The following is a 16,096-nucleotide window of genomic DNA, read 5'->3' as shown; positions in this document are numbered from 1 at the left end:
GTGCTATAAAAGAAAAAAGACCGAAAATTCTGCGAAAAAATGAATTTTTCTTCGTTTCTGTTATAAAATTTAGCAGATTACCGTATATACTCGAGTATAAGCCGAGATTTTCAGCCTCTTTTTTGAGGCTGAAAGTGCCCCCCTCGGCTTATACTCGAGTCATCGCTGTCTGCCTGCTCGATCAGCGTGTCGAGCAGACAGACAGCGGACATTCTACCCTTCAAAAGCCGCGCCTCCGCCTTCGCCTGTGATAGGCGGAACACTGAATTGAACACTGAATTTCCCAGCAGTCAGTGTTCCGCCTATCACGGACATCCGCTCATCCTCGTACTACGGACGAGGATGAGACGATGTCCGTGATAGGCGGAACACAGGCTGCTGGGAAATTCAGTGTTCCGCCTATCACAGGCGAAGGCGGAGGCGCGGCTTTTGAATTTTAGAATGGCCGCCGAGGCGCCGACGAAGAGCGGCGATCCTGGCACGGCACGGGACGGAGGCAAGGCAAGGCACGGCACGGGACGGGACGGAGGTAAGGCACGACACGGGACAGAGGCAAGGAGGCAAGGCACGGCACGGGACGGAGGCAAGGAGGCAAGGCACGGGACGGGACGGAGGCAAGGAGGCAAGGCACGGGACGGAGGCTCGGGACACAGGCTCGGGACACAGGTAGGCTGGACACACACACACACACACACACACACACACACACACACGGACACACACACACACACACACACACACGGACACACACACACAGGGATGGATGGATGGAGACACACACACACAGGGATGGATGGATGGATGGAGACACACACACACAGGGATGGATGGATGGATGGAGACACACACACACAGGGATGGATGGATGGATGGAGACACACACACACAGGGATGGATGGATGGATGGACACACACACACACAGGGATGGATGGATGGATGGACACACACACACACAGGGATGGATGGATGGATGGACACACACACACACAGGGATGGATGGACGGACACACAGGGATGGACGGACACACAGGGATGGACGGACACACAGGGATGGACAGACACACACACAGGGATGGACAGGCATGTCTCACCCTCGGCTTATACACGAGTCAATAAGTTTGCCAGTTTTTTTGGGGGTAAATTGGGGGCCTCGGCTTATATTCGGGTCGGCCTATACTCGAGTATATACGGTAGTCATTTTTCTTCATAAATTTTTGCCAAAATTCATACTACTACATATCTTTGGTAAAAATAAGTACAAATTGGTGGATATCATTTGGTCTTTGTGAAAGTTATAGAGTCCACAAGCTATGGTGCCAATATCTGAAAATTGATCACACCTGAAGTACTGACGGCCTATTTCCTTTTTTTTTTTTTTCCACAAAATTGTCATATCATCAGGTTATTTCTCACACACAGCATATGCATACCACAAATTACACCCCAAAACACATTCTGCTATTACTCCCGAGTACGGCGATACCACATGTGTGAGACTTTTACACAGCGTGGCCACATACAGAGGCCCAACATGCAGGGAGCGCCATCAGGCGTTCTGGAGCACCCAGGCCAATTCTGACATTTCTCTCCTACATGTAAAAATCATCATTTATTTGCTAGAAAATTACAGAGAACCCCAAAACATTATATATATATATTTTTTTTAGCAAAGACCCTGGAGAATACAATGGTGGTCGTTGCAAATTTTTATCTCACACGGTATTTGCACAGCAATTTTTCAAACGCATTTTTTTGGGGGAAAAAACTGTTTTGTGCTTAAAAAACAAACAAAAAAAACAGTAAAGTTAGCCCAATGTTTGCATAAAGTGAAAGATGAAGTTATGCTGAGTAAATAGATATCAAACATGTCACTCTTCAAAATTGCACATGCCCGTGGAATGGCGCCAAACGTCGCTACTTAAAAAATCCCCATAGGCGACGCTTTAAATTTTTTTTTACTGGTTACATGTTTTGAGTTGCAGAGGAGGTCTAGGACTAGCATTATTGCTCTCGCTCTAACATTCTCGGCAATACCTCACATGTGTGGCACATGCGAGCACATGGGGACATGGGCGCTTTAATTTTTATTTTATTTTTTTATTGTTCATTTTACTTTATTTATTTTAGTTTGACATTTTTTTCCCCAAAAATATATTTTTGATCACTTTTATTCCTATTACAAGAAATGTAAACATCCCTTGTAATAGGAATATGGGGTGACAGGTCCTCTTTACAGTGAAATCTGGGGGGTCAATATGACCCCACATCTCACCTCTAGGCTGGGAAGCCTGAAATAAAAAAGAAAAAAAAAATTCTGGCTTTGATCGTACTGGCGAGTTGGTAGAAGCACCGGAGGGCGGTGAGGGGTGGGGGGCGTCTATGGCTGGGTATTTCAGGGTATCACCGAGTATGGCTGGGTATCTCCGAGTATGGCTGGGTATGGCAATTTATGGCAGGGTATTACAGAGTATTGGCGGGGTATTGGCGGGGTACTACAGAGTAATAGCAGGGTACTGCAGAGTATTGGGGGGTACTACAGAGTAATGGCAGGGTACTGCAGAGTATTGGGGGTACTGCAGAGTAATGGCGGGTACTGCAGAGTATTGGGGGGTACTGCAGAGTAATGGGGGTTACTGCAGAGTAATGGCAGGGTACTGCAGAGTAATGGCAGGGTACTGCAGAGTAATGGGGGGTACTGCAGAGTAATGGCAGGGTACTGCAGAGTAATGGCAGGGTACTGCAGAGTAATGGGGGGTACTGCAGAGTAATGGCAGGGTACTGCACTGCAGAGTAATGGCGGGGTACTGCAGAGTAATGGCGGGGTACTGCAGAGTAATGGCAGGGTACTGCAGAGTAATGGCAGGGTACTGCAGAGTAATGGCAGGGTACTGCAGAGTATGCACTGGTATTGCAGAGTATTGGCAGGGAATTGAGGGGTTAAATTCAGGGAGCAGCGATGTGGGCACTGCAGATGCAGCCCACATCGCTGCTGACACCGATCTCTTTCCCCTCCGCTGTACCGATCGGTACAGAGAGGGGAGGGAGGAACCGGCGTCATAACATGACGCCGGTTTGTTTACAGGGGGCGCGCGAGAGCAGAATTCTGGGAGGCCGTTAATTAACGGCCTCTCAGAGTTAAACAACCGCCCTGAAGCCGTTAATCGGCAATGGGCAGTTGTTAAGTGGTTAAAGCTAGATCACTAGCTATATAGGTGAGGTGAATATAGTGGTGTATACTGCAGTCAGGGCACAGACAACAACCACTACACAGCAGCAAGATAGGAAATCAGCCAAAAACGATTGGTGTGTAACTGTGTTGAAGGTACACAGAACACCCACTGCTTCAGATGCTAACTAACACACTACACGAGGCCGCCTCAAAGGCGGCCTTATATAGTGTGGGGCGTGCACTACACAGCCTGAGCTATGATTGGCCACAGGCAGGATGCCTGTGGCCAATCCTGGCTCTCCTCGCTGCCGGCGCTGCGATTGGCCAAGCATGTGGGGTCACAGTGCATGCTTGGCCAATCATGGGGCAGCAATGCACTGCGCCACCGCAGTGCATTGTGGTCCGCGCGCGCGTCACTCGAATTTTGACGCGAACGGCCCAAACGTTCGGAATTCGCCGAACGGCCGAACAGCCAATGTTCGAGTCGAACGTACGTTCGACTCGAACACGAAGCTCATCTCTATTTGAGACCCCTCTGTCTTCTCAAGACCTGGGCTTAAACAGCCATGCTATTAAAGCCAGTGACTAAGAAGTAGGATGGACCAGGGGGCCTTGAAATAGCAAGTCTGACCTATTTGGAATTGGCCATGGGTCATCTCCTAGATGTCTGAGAATGTCTGTGTCTGAGAGTCCAGGGAATTATAAGAGTATCTAATGCCAATGCTAGAGGATCCTTGGTCCTGGTCACAAACAGGGGTAACTTATTGTTGGACCTGTAGGCCAGGATCATCTATGTCCAGAGTCCACAAATCTGATATATCAGGCTGCACATTTCAGGGTGAAAGGACCAAGTTTGAAAAATGTAACACCGTATAAGTGAATACATTTCTAACACATTCCCAGTTCCCTGATAGCTGTAATGTAGAATTGCATACTATTCTGGATACACCTAGTGTAAAGCAAGTAATAGAGATACTCTTTCTTATACTTGCTGTGGGACTACTGTGACTGTCAGAGAAACAGGGTGACCCCTTCTTACATTGTCTATGTCGCTGGTCCTTATATAAAGTCTAGGCTTTGCCTGTCAAGGTGAGCATACCCCTAAATTGGTCTTCAGGTTCTGGGCTGCATAGGTACAATCTATGAACTGTTGCGGCTAACTAAATGCATTGCACCAAGTGCCAAATGCAAGATCATATGCCTAAAGCCAATTTACAGGCCGTCCCCTCAGCATGGGGTCTGGGTACATTTCATAAGGTTTTACCAAGGTTGCACAGATCCAGATGCACTGCTTTTATTGTTGTATTAGAAGACAGCAAAGAATACTATTATTATTATACAGGGTTTATATAGTGCCAACAGTTTCCGCAGGACTTTACAACATAAGGGCAGACAGTTACAATACAATGCAATGCTCATTAGAGCTTACAATCTAAGAGTAGATTGAGGAAACCAAAATGAAAATATTGCTATAACAATAATAATAATAATAATAATGATTTCCCCATAAGGGAGAAGATGTCTAAGCCCTTGTACACACGGTCGGACATTCCGACGGAAAATGTTGGACTATGTTGTCGAATAATCCGACTGTGTGTGGGCTCCATCGGACTGTTTCCGTCGGAATATCCTACGGACAAATTTTTAGAGCTGGGCTATAAAACTTTCCAACAACATGATCCGATCGGACTTTGTCCGATGGTGTGTAGAGAATTCCGATCGGATAAAGTGCCACACATGCTCAGATCAAATTCCTAGACCAAGGCTATTGGATACTAGCCTGAACCTAGTCCCGTTGTAACGAAATAACGTCATCACGTTACCTACGATTGGATTTTTCGACAATTTTGTCCGACGGATTTTGTTATGGGAATGTCCGACCGTGTGTACAAGGGCTAACACCTTTAGACACTAGCAAAAAACTGAGGACTCACAGAGTGGGGTAGGGTTATAGAGGAACACCCAGTGGACATGTCCTCAACAGCTTTACTAATGTCCAATTACCTAAAGGTACCAACCTTTAATCCAGGGTATATAAATATAAAGCCTTTGTTCTGTATTGTATGATTATAATAAAATGCTTTGCGGTTATGTGATCTACGAATGGAAGATGGTCCCTTGTGCTATTTTTTTTTTAACTAAACTCTGGCTTTAAATAGATACATAACTACATTAATTGTTTTTTTATTAATACTGTATCTGCCTGGAGTTCTTCTTTACCCCCAAAGACATATCAATCTTGTCATGACAATTGGTGGGTAAGAACAAGCTTACGCCTGCTCTCCTGCTCCTCCATGCCCTGGACCACAAAAACTGCATCACAATGTTTCTGCTCAGTTCACTGAACCTGAGAGTGTCTAGCTCCCTGGTTCACAGCTCTTAGTTTTCAGCCAGCTGGGAATGGATTATGGACTCTTTGTCCCACATCTGCTTTGCCTAAGTGCAGAGGAGACATCAAAGGTCTATTATATGCCTGGTATAAAAATATAGCTATCACATAGGGAGCTGCCAACGATCTCTGTGATAGTTATACAGTTAAGTGAACAAAGTGCTTACAATTTAAAATGTAATACATATTGAACAAAAATGTAAATGAGGGGTTGCACAGAGCAGGTAAGTGTGCCATGTTTATTATTTCCTTTAAAAAAAAAAACACACTTCTGTCTTTACATCCATTTTAATGATAGGTAATATATTATATATTTAAAAACATACCTCCTGTTTGGACATCTGCAATTCACTTTCAAGCTGTTCTTTCTCCCTCTGCCATCCAGCTTCATTCTGAAGGTTCTCTCTCTTCAGATCATTCATCTTTCCCTGCAGCTGCTCCACAAGTGCAGATGCCTGATGCTTTTCTTCAATCGCCTCTCTGAGTTTAGTATTCATTTCCTGGATGGTCTCATAGCTCCCCTCTCTTTGCGCAGTGAGATCAGATAAAGTGCTTGTCAACTGAAGGCTATGTGTGTTCAGCTGGCACAGTTCATCCCAGTATTTCTCATTCTGATCAAGAAAACATATACAAATAACACATTGTTGCAAAAATATTAGAAAGGCTACTCTTGACACCATCACACGCATTCTTTTTAATAGCGGCCCAATCAGCCCAATTGGCCTATTGCACAGAGAAAATAGTTTTGTAATGACATCCATCTCTACCAGTCTCTATTATATGATAGGACAATAGGATGCTACATTGTAAGAAGAATCAGGTGATATATCTGTCACTGGCTGCCTAGAAAGCTAAACCTAAAGCTGATACCTGATTTTCAATGTGTTTTGCACCTTGTGGTAATTGTTCCTTGGCTATGCAATGATTACAGGAATTATAATTCTGTGCCTTATAACTTTGCTATGTGAAGTTCTACCAGCACATGTCTATAATTGTATAATTTTTTTTTGTATGGGTAACCTCAATATAGGGGAGATACATTTTGGAGAAAAAAAGCTGGTTACTATCTTTTTGTAAACCATGTTAAAACGAAAGAAAGAAAGAAAGAAAGAAAGAAAGAAAGAAAGAAAGAAAGAAAGAAAGAAAGAAAGAAAGAAAGAAAGAAAGAAAGAAAGAAAGAAAGAAAGAAAGAAAGAAAGAAAGAAAGAAAGAAAGAAAGAAAGAAAGAAAGAAAGAAAGAAAGAAAGAAAGAAAGAAAGAAAGAAAGAAAGAAAGAAAGAAAGAAAGAAAGAAAGAAAGAAAGAAAGAAAGAAAGAAAGAAAGAAAGAAAGAAAGAAAGAAAGAAAGAAAGAAAGAAAGAAAGAAAGAAAGAAAGAAAGAAAGAAAGAAAGAAAGAAAGAAAGAAAGAAAGAAAGAAAGAAAGAAAGAAAGAAAGAAAAGAAAGAAAGAAAGAAAGAAAAGAAAGAAAGAAAGAAAGAAAAGAATTGTCACTTTGCCTGGCATAGGCCAAATGACAAACATTGTCTGCTAACAATATTCCCCCCTGCCCCAAAGCAAAATGCATTAACCAATCCCCCCCTTCTTTGTCTCTTTCATTTTGTTACTCTAATGGAGCTGGACTTCGAGGAATGAGGGACCATGTGACCTTCCCCATGTGATAGTGCTTGGACCTGGGCAGATAATCACCAGACCTAAACACTGTCACGTGTAGGGAGGTAGTGATGTCATCCACCCGGGTAAGCTCTAAGACCATCTGACATTAGGCAGAGTGATTTGGTAGTTGAAAACCATAAAGGCTCTTTGTAAGCAGAAACACAGTCTTTATGTAGCCATAACATATTATAGGACAGGCTCAAATCTGTTTGTCAAACACTGGCAAAAAGAAACCAAAAGGAGGGAACAGAATGGCGAATGATCAAAAGCCTGACATTGCGGGGGAGAGGGTGCAGACAAACGCAGACTAAGCACCATGTAGCACCTTCCTAACCTGTATCACATTGACCATCAGCAACCCACCTCAGTGCTCCACACTCCCCTTACCTGCAGTACACCTACATTCATGACTCACGATAAACAAAAAAAAGTTACCCCAAAAGAGATGCCAGGTCACTGAACGTACCTATCTTGGTTTTACTTTGTAACTAGCATGAAATGTTATTGTTAATGGTTATATAGAAGTTTATATAAATTCCTTGCTGAGTGCAGGTACCTGAAACTTTGGCTAACTTTATTAATAGCAATATTCAATGAACTGCTTATATTGTCTAACCTTGATACCTTACTGCATATGCACTGGTAGCTATACTCCTGTATGAAAGACTGAACCATGGGGGCATTGGACAGCATCATTGTAAATGGTAATGGTTATTAAAATGACTTTAATCAATATATAGCTCATGACAGCCCCATTGATAGGAGGTCCTGCATTCTACCACTAGGGATCTAATTTCCATGTATACATAACCCCAGAATACTATCACCCTAAATTTACGTACTACCAGTTACCCTAGTAAGACATATTTTTCTATAGGGCACCTTTTTGCAATGACAGCTAAGAGGGAATATCTCTTACTTGAGAAAGATTTCCTTTCACTTACGTGGAAATCATAAGTCATAGAGCCTCAAATACACAAACAATGTTACTTGGCATTACGCAAGGTCACACGAAGGAACAATTGAAAAGCATATGTTTCACATTTGCCAAGACCTTTTACTGCACTGGTATTTACATGTGCTCTTTTCCCCTTCAAAAGAAAATGACAAGGTGAACACCACACAACCTCCCATCCCCTCAGTCACTACTGTACCTATTTCTGTAAGTGAAGAGCGGTCACATGTCCACCCAGCTGGTGCAGCGGTTCAGGGATTTAAAATTCCTTCTCTTCTACCTCTTTTTGGAAGCGCTTCCAGGACTACAGTGATTCTATTTGGTTAGAGACAGCACAGATCCATCCTCAAAGTGCTGCAGAACGAAGGGGGAAAGGAGTGGGGATTTGAAATCCCTGGACCAATGCAGCAGCTGCGTGGGCACTGACAGCTCATCATCCACAGAGCTAAGTAAAGTCGGAACATGCGTTTATACCCTTTTTTCCCCTTATTCATTATTATTCTTCTCTGTTTTTATGCAACATTAATGTGAAAAAACGGTTGATTAATAGTATACAGCATACAACCAGACTTCATTATATATTCCATAACTATTAAACTAAAGGTTGGTTTACAGTTAATTTATAAAGGACAAAAGATGGTAAAACAACTGAATTATGAAGGAACTGGCAGTTTCTTCTTTTAGTTATAAATAATAACAAGGTGCAATTGTCCACCTGACCCCTATTTACAGTGCGTACTAGCTTATTGTATCTGTGGGCACCTAATATGGAGCTCACAGGTTTCATGACGGCTGATCCAAGAGCAAGTTTTCTTCATTCTGTTCTTTTATCTGAACATATCTACTATGTTTCAATTATGCAAAATCACTTTGTTTTACCTCTTGTTTTGTTTTCTGCAGTTCTTGTTCTAATTCTTCTTTTTCTCTTTGCCAGACCACATGTTGCTCGTGTCTCTCAGTCTCCAGAGCAATATTCATTCCCTGCAGTTGCTCTAGAACAGCATCGGACTTGTCCTTCTGTTCAGTGACCTCCTGTAGTTTGGTGTTTAGATGAAGAACGGTCTCCTCATGCTGTACATTTGATTGTGACAACTCATTCTGGTGGTCCTGATACTGCAAGAGATACATATTAAATGTGAGTTCTCTAATGCAAACAGAAACTTGACCCTTCCTGCAGTTTTAACATTGCAAGTTAAAGAGGATGTATAATGGTTTAGTATAAAATTATTAGGGTTGGGACTATAAAAGGCTTTAGTAAATATGGAATATTGCATATTCTTTTTTTAGCCAGCAAGATGAGCCATTCTCTCATTTTTGCATATTACATTTTCTCCTAAACCTCCTTAAAAACATACTATTCTGCTTCTCCCATCAAACAGCGCTTGTGCATACAGTAGAGGCTGGTGTAAGCCCCTTATGGCTCATGTCCGAATTCTATAGCAATCCCTACACAGCAATTGTGAAAACTGAGTCGGAATTCATCATTTTGATTGTAATGTAGATTTAAACACAGTGAGGGAGATTTACCAAGACTGGTGCAGCTGTGCTTACTAAGGATGGGCTCAGGCATGTTTGCAACCGCACGCGAAGAGCCCGCCAGGAAGTCGGTGCTGCACATCGCTAATCATAGGCACAGATGTTTCCCGATCTCTGCAGCTGCAGATCAGAAAATGTCTCATTGATTTCGATTAGCGATGTGCAGTGTGAGCTTCTTGGCGAGCTTGGCATGTGGAGCTTTGAACATGTCCGAGCCCATCTCTATTACTGACCAATCAGCTTCTAGCTTGTGCAACTAAGCTTTGACAATAAAACCTGGAAGCTGATTGGTTACCATGCACAGCTGTACCAGATTTTGTGTGCACTGGTTTTAGTAAACCTCTCCTAGTCTGTCTGGATACACTGACATCTTCACTATTGGTTAGGACTCTTTCCATGCAAAGAATGCATTAAGGTGTAAAACCTTAAGGCTTTACAACCACTTTAAAGAGGAAGTAAACCCTGATGAGTTTACTTCCTCTTTTTTTCCCTGCAAAGGTAAAGCATAATGGACTACTATGCATCGCATTAGTAGCCCATTATGTGTCACTTACCTGACACAGGAGCCAGCGAAGTCGCGCTGTCCCCTGTAGTCCGCCGCATCCATCTTGCTTGTGGCGTCTTGCAGCTCCGCCGCTGTCATTCGGCGAAGCCGCGATGACGTCACTCCCGCGCATGCGCACGGGAGTCGACAAATGCGGCAGCTCCATTTTTGGAACTGCCGCGTTCAGTGCGCCTGCGCGCCGCTGTCTACGGCGCATGCGCCGTAGACAGCGGTGCCTGTCTTCAGGCAAATATCTCCTAAACCGTATAGGTTTAGGAGATATTGCTTGGACCTACAGGTAAGCCTTAATCTAGGCTTACCTGTAGGTCAAAGTGGTTTGTAAGGGTTTACAACCACTTTAACCATTTGCTGCAGTCCTTCTGAAAAGCGATATTTCTGCACTTGCTGCCCCTCTGAAAAGTGATCTTCAATGGATCACTGGGAAGAGAGCAGTTGACAGAAAGTTGGGAGGTGATAATTCACCCCCTCAGTGCTCGTTTTACCTCTTATAAGGCTATACCAATGTGCCACAACTCTGCATTGCATTCGCTTGATGGCCCCATTTAGTTGACAGGGGGAATTCATTTTTGTCACAGCCATGAAAGCACAGCATCACTGCCATGGAACGTGTACAATTCTGTCCAACTGCCTTTTCAGCTTAAAGGGGACAATAGTGAGATCAAACTCACCCATCTATCCATATCTCCATACTTTATTTTGTTGAAAAATCATTTTGAAAAACATCCCCCTAGCATTTCTAGCCATGGCCATCTTGAATAAGGACAAATGATTTATGTAGCAATTACTTCCTGGAATTCATCTACCCTTCGCTTAGTCATACAGGCAGGAGGGTGTGCTTAGCTAAGAAAGTCCCTCCTCCAGAAGAAAGAAAGAAAGAAAAATCCCCAAGACCCATGGCATGTAAGACACCATTTTGGCCTAGGACAGAAACCAGGAAGCAACTAAAGAAATGTAAAGATAAAAAAAGTTCAGAACAAGTAAATATAAAATACCTTCCTATTTACTAATGCCAACAGCACAAGGATTAAAACGAGTTAATGTTGCGAGAGTTAAGTTGTGCTTTAAAGGGGGTGGGGGCAGGTAAACCCTTGTTCAACCACCTATTTTTACCATCTGACCGCAAATGTAAACAAGCCCTTAGTCCGGGTCCATGTAAGGTTTCTTTCCAGCAAGCTGTTGTGCCATCTCCTAAAAATGCTATACAGCTCAAAGATCTCTGTGCCATGTATAAAATGTCTATTTTTTTCAAAGAAAGATGGGCTGTGCTTCACAGAATATTGGACACTTAGTAAGGCTAATTTGAATAGTACATCATGACTTTTCCTCAAAGACCCATGAATGCCCTTTTTTTTTCCCCCTTTATTTTTGTTTTATTTTTTATTTATTTATTTTTTAAGACTGTATTAATGATTTTCTGTATTGTGCTCAGGTGCTTATCGCCTTATTGTGAGCAGAAATCACTCTTCTGTGTGTAAAATACTGTAAATAGAAATAAATCTAAAATGTGTTGCTATATTTAAAAAAAAAAATGAACTTAAACTATTATAGTTACCCTTTTTATTTTTTATTTAGTGAAACTCAGTGTTCATGGGTTATTTACATTTGCAGATAGATTTGGAGTACCCAGTCTATAGAGCTCCAGATTAACCACTTGCTTACTGGGCACTTAAACACCATTCTGCCCAGACCAATTTTCAGCTTTCGGTGCTCTCACAATTTGAATGACAATTACTCAGTCATGCAACACTGTACCCAAATGAATTTTGTGTCCTTTTTTTCCCACAAATAGAGCTTTCTTTTGGTGGTATTTGATCACCTCTGGGGTTTTTATTTTTTGCGCTATAAATGAAAAAAGACCGAAAATTTTGAAAAAAAACGCATATTTCTTTGTTTCTGTGACAGAATTATGCAAATTATTAATTTTTCTTCATAAATTTTGGCCACAATTTATACTGCTACATATCTTTGGTAAAAATAACCCAAATTAGTGGATATTATTTGGTCTTTGTGAAAGTTAGAGAGTCTACAAGGTGTGGTGCGAATCGCACAAAATTGATCACATCTGATGTACTGGTGGCCCATCTCGCTTCTTGTGACCCGAACAAGTCAGGAAAGTACAAATACCCCCCAAATGACCCCTTTTTGGAAAGTAGACATTCCAAGGTATTTAGTAAGAGGCATGGTGAGCTTTTTGATGTTGTCATTTTTTTCCCACAATTCTTTGCAAAAATTAAGATTTTTCATTTTTTTTTTTCTCCACAAAATTGTCATTGTAATAGGTTATTTCTCTCACGTGGCATGTGTATACCACAAATGACACCCCCCAAAAAATTCTGCTACTCCTCCTGAGTATTACAATACCACATGTGTGGGACTTTTTCACAGCCTGGCCACATAGAGAGGCCCAACATGCAGGTAGCGCCATCATGTGTTGTAGGAACATAAATTACACATCTAACTTGTTGACTATTTATTACACTTTTGAAGCACCAGGACAATGACACGTGACACTGATGACAGATGGCACTGATACGTGGCAATGATGACACTTATACATGGCACTGATGACAGGTGGCACTAATATGTGGCACTGATGACACGTGGCACTTATACGTGGCACTGAAGACATGTGGCACTAATACGTGCCACCGATGACAGATGCCACTAATACATGGCACCGATGACGCGTGACACTGATGACAGATGGCACTGATAAGTGGCATTGATGACACGTGACACTGACAGGTGGCACTGATGACAAATGGCACTGATACGTGGCACTGATGACAGATGGCACTATGTGGCACTGATGACACATGGCACTGACGACAGGTGGCACTGACGACAGGTGGCACTGGGGGCAGGTAGCACTGGGGGCAGGTAGCACTGGGGGCAGGTAGCACTGGGATGGATGGCACTGGGGGCAGGTAGCACTGGGGTGGATGGCACTGGGGCAGATGGCACTGGGGCGGATGGCACTGCTGGGGCGGATGGCACTGCTGGGGCGGATGGCACTGCTGGGGCGGATGGCACTGCTGGGGGAGGATGGCACTTTTTATTTTATTTTTTTACTTTTTTTTTACTACAGGCAGAACGGCTGCCGCTGCAGCCGTTCATCTCTCCCCTCTCACACTGTCTGTGCGAGGAGGGAGAGCGGCGCTGAGAGATGATCTCATATGTTTACATATGAGATCATCTCCCATTGGACACGCCGATCGCGCTGTAAACGGCCGCTGTGATTGGCCGTTTACAGCGATCTGTGTTTGCCTGTCCCCAGGGGGACACGGCGAACACAGAACTTCTGCGATGCGCGCCCGCGGCGGCGCGCATTGCGGAAGTAAACATCAGGACGTCCAGGGACGACCACCCGGACGAACGCGCCTGCTCTACGGCCGTCATTCAGCCATAGGGCGGGCGCGAGGTGGTTAATTAATGCCACACATGGTAGGGCCCATCCAAACCATCTCACTGTCTGTTGTTGCTCACGTGATATCTGCCTGGACAAGAGCAGAGTATTATATACCTTGGATTTTAGGATCAAAAGTGTTTACCTTTAGATTAGGGATCTGCAATTAGCGGACCTCCAGCTGTTGCAAAACTACAAGTCCCATCATGCCTCTGTCTCTGGGTTTCCTGCTTGTGCCTGTCAGAGTCTTGCTATGCCTCATGGGATTCGTAGTTCTGCAGCAGCTGGAGGTCCGCTAATTGCATATCCCTGCTTTAGATACTTTTTATCAGGGGAGGATCCTCATGACTGCTTTATGCTAAAAATCCCAGTGTGGAGTAGATGTTGTTATGTCAGATTATCAACTGGCTTCTTATACCTCACAAGAACTTGTACCCAGGTCCATTCCCTTGTCACAGTCAGTACAAGGGGTGTTTGATTACATTTCATATTATAGAAAATAAGGAATGTGAAGAAAGTCTCTGGACAAAATGGTGGAAAAAGTAGGGGAAAAAAAATGAGGAGCTCTATCTCCTAGAAGACAGCGGTTTATTCAACTAGGTCTACCCACAAGGAAAAGGAAAAGGAAGATTGTTACTGACTGTGAAATCCTGCAACCTGCAGAAAATAAATTTGCACTATTCTTCCAACAACGCAGACTGTGCTGACAGGGGTATCCCTGCTGAGGCACTGTTGGGGTGGGGGTTTGGGGCGGGAGAAGTCGTAAGGAAAAGACAGTAATTATCGCTATCGGCTATAGCAACCACTAGCGATAATTACAAGTAAATCCAGCAGGTTAGTTGTACCCAAGGTGATCAATCAACTTGGTAAATTCAGCCTGCCCATAAATGGTTTGAATCTTGGCCGGTTCAGCAGGAACTGTCTATAGCCAGTCTAAGAATCATAGGCAAAACCAACAGCCCAGAACAGAAGGGTGAAAAACAAATAAATAATAAAAAAAAAAGGTAAAAAAAAGCTTTTACAGGAGTGCAAAAAAAATATTTTTTTTTTCCAAATTTTCACACAGAAGAGAACTGGGGTTATTCATTCAAAAGCAATCCCTGATCGAAAAGCAGGAAATGAGAAACCCCCGAATTAAAAAAACAAAAACAATTCAAGCAAGACTGAATTGACTGGCCACCTACAATAGATATACCAACGATGCTGGGGTGGAATAACAAATAATTTGAATTGTTTAAGAAAAAACTAAATTCTGAAAACAAAACTGATCCATCACTTTTTGTGCAGAAAAGAATGTAGCTCAGAGGCAGGAGCATACCCTGCTGCTTTTTATTCCAGTGTGTCCATCCTTGTAGTTGCAGGGCATATACTGTGTACTCTAGTGTTCTGATGTGTCCACCAAGAAATATACAGACAAAATTAGTTTTAAATGAATGTATTACAATTTTGTAACCAATAATTAGCTTGTGTTCTTTACCTGTTTGTTTAATTGTTTAAGTTCGGAATGCAGGTACTCTGTTTCTTTCCTCAACTCCTCAAACTGAGTTCTATGTGAAGGAAATAAAACACAATCAATATCAGCAGTATTAACATCTTCAGCAAAGGACAATAGATCAAATATTAATGAGTAATCCAGGGGATTGTTGTGTAGGGGATGGCATGCAAGGTGTAAGGGCCCTTTCACACCGTTGTGTTAAAAAATGTGGTATGCATATTACACTTTTAAAAACACACATTTAGCCCAGGTTCACATTGCAGCGATTCAACATGCGATTTGACAAGTTAAATCGCATGCCAAATCAGCCTATTGCTGGCAATGGCACCGTCCGAATCGGTGCAACGCCAACTTTGCGGTGCCGCACTGATTCCCAAAAGTAATCTGTACTACTTTTGGCGACTTAGGAGTGCGATTTGTATAGACATCTGTGCAGGAACCCACACAGATGTCTCTGAAATTGCATCTGAAATGAGATCAGCTGAACTCGCACGATTTCAATCCTGCTCTCAGCGTGAACCTGGGCTTAATGCATTTTTTGGGTACTTTCTGATTTCCTGACTCTCAGCATGCACTGGTGAACAATGGACACGTGACGCAAAATAAAAGGTGCAGTGCACTCTTGATGCATTCCCACTGATTTACAATAGAAGGTGCACCAAAGATGCAGCATGAAGGACTTTTCAAAATGCAGCACATTAAAAGCCCAGCGATGTAAACAAGTAATATGGACTGGCCAAGCAGATTCTAATAAGCCCCCCTGCCCTCAGACCCCAACAACCACCAGACAGGGTTGTCGGGAAGAGGCCCTTGTCCCCCCTCCCCCAAAGCACCCACCCCCCCCATGTTGAGGGCATGCGGCCTGGTATGGTCCAGGAAGAGGGTAGGGGGATCGCTCGCTCGTCGTTGTTGTCCCCCTTTTCTGGG

At 43.2% G+C, this 16,096-nt stretch overlaps 1 protein-coding gene across 7 annotated transcripts in view; it reads right to left on the bottom strand.

Annotated features, from left to right (window-relative positions):
- Positions 1–16,096, bottom strand: part of NINL (ninein like) — a 248,261-nt gene that overhangs the window by 25,580 nt on the left and 206,585 nt on the right. For all 7 annotated transcript variants that reach the window (XM_077486175.1, XM_077486181.1, XM_077486177.1 and 4 more), the window contains 3 exons: positions 15,152–15,221; positions 9,047–9,280; positions 5,886–6,170 (listed from right to left, as the gene is read on the bottom strand). In XM_077486175.1, the coding sequence (XP_077342301.1) occupies positions 5,886–6,170; positions 9,047–9,280; positions 15,152–15,221 (589 nt within the window). The remainder of the gene's footprint in view (positions 1–5,885; positions 6,171–9,046; positions 9,281–15,151; positions 15,222–16,096) is intronic.

Source organism: Lithobates pipiens, unplaced genomic scaffold (genome assembly GCF_037356315.1).
Source record: "Lithobates pipiens isolate NorthernLeopardFrog02 unplaced genomic scaffold, aLitPip1_a1.2 Scaffold_18, whole genome shotgun sequence".
NCBI lineage: Eukaryota > Metazoa > Chordata > Amphibia > Anura > Ranidae > Lithobates > Lithobates pipiens.
Note: the sequence above shows the minus strand (reverse complement) of the source record. Positions and strands in the feature narration are given on the sequence as shown.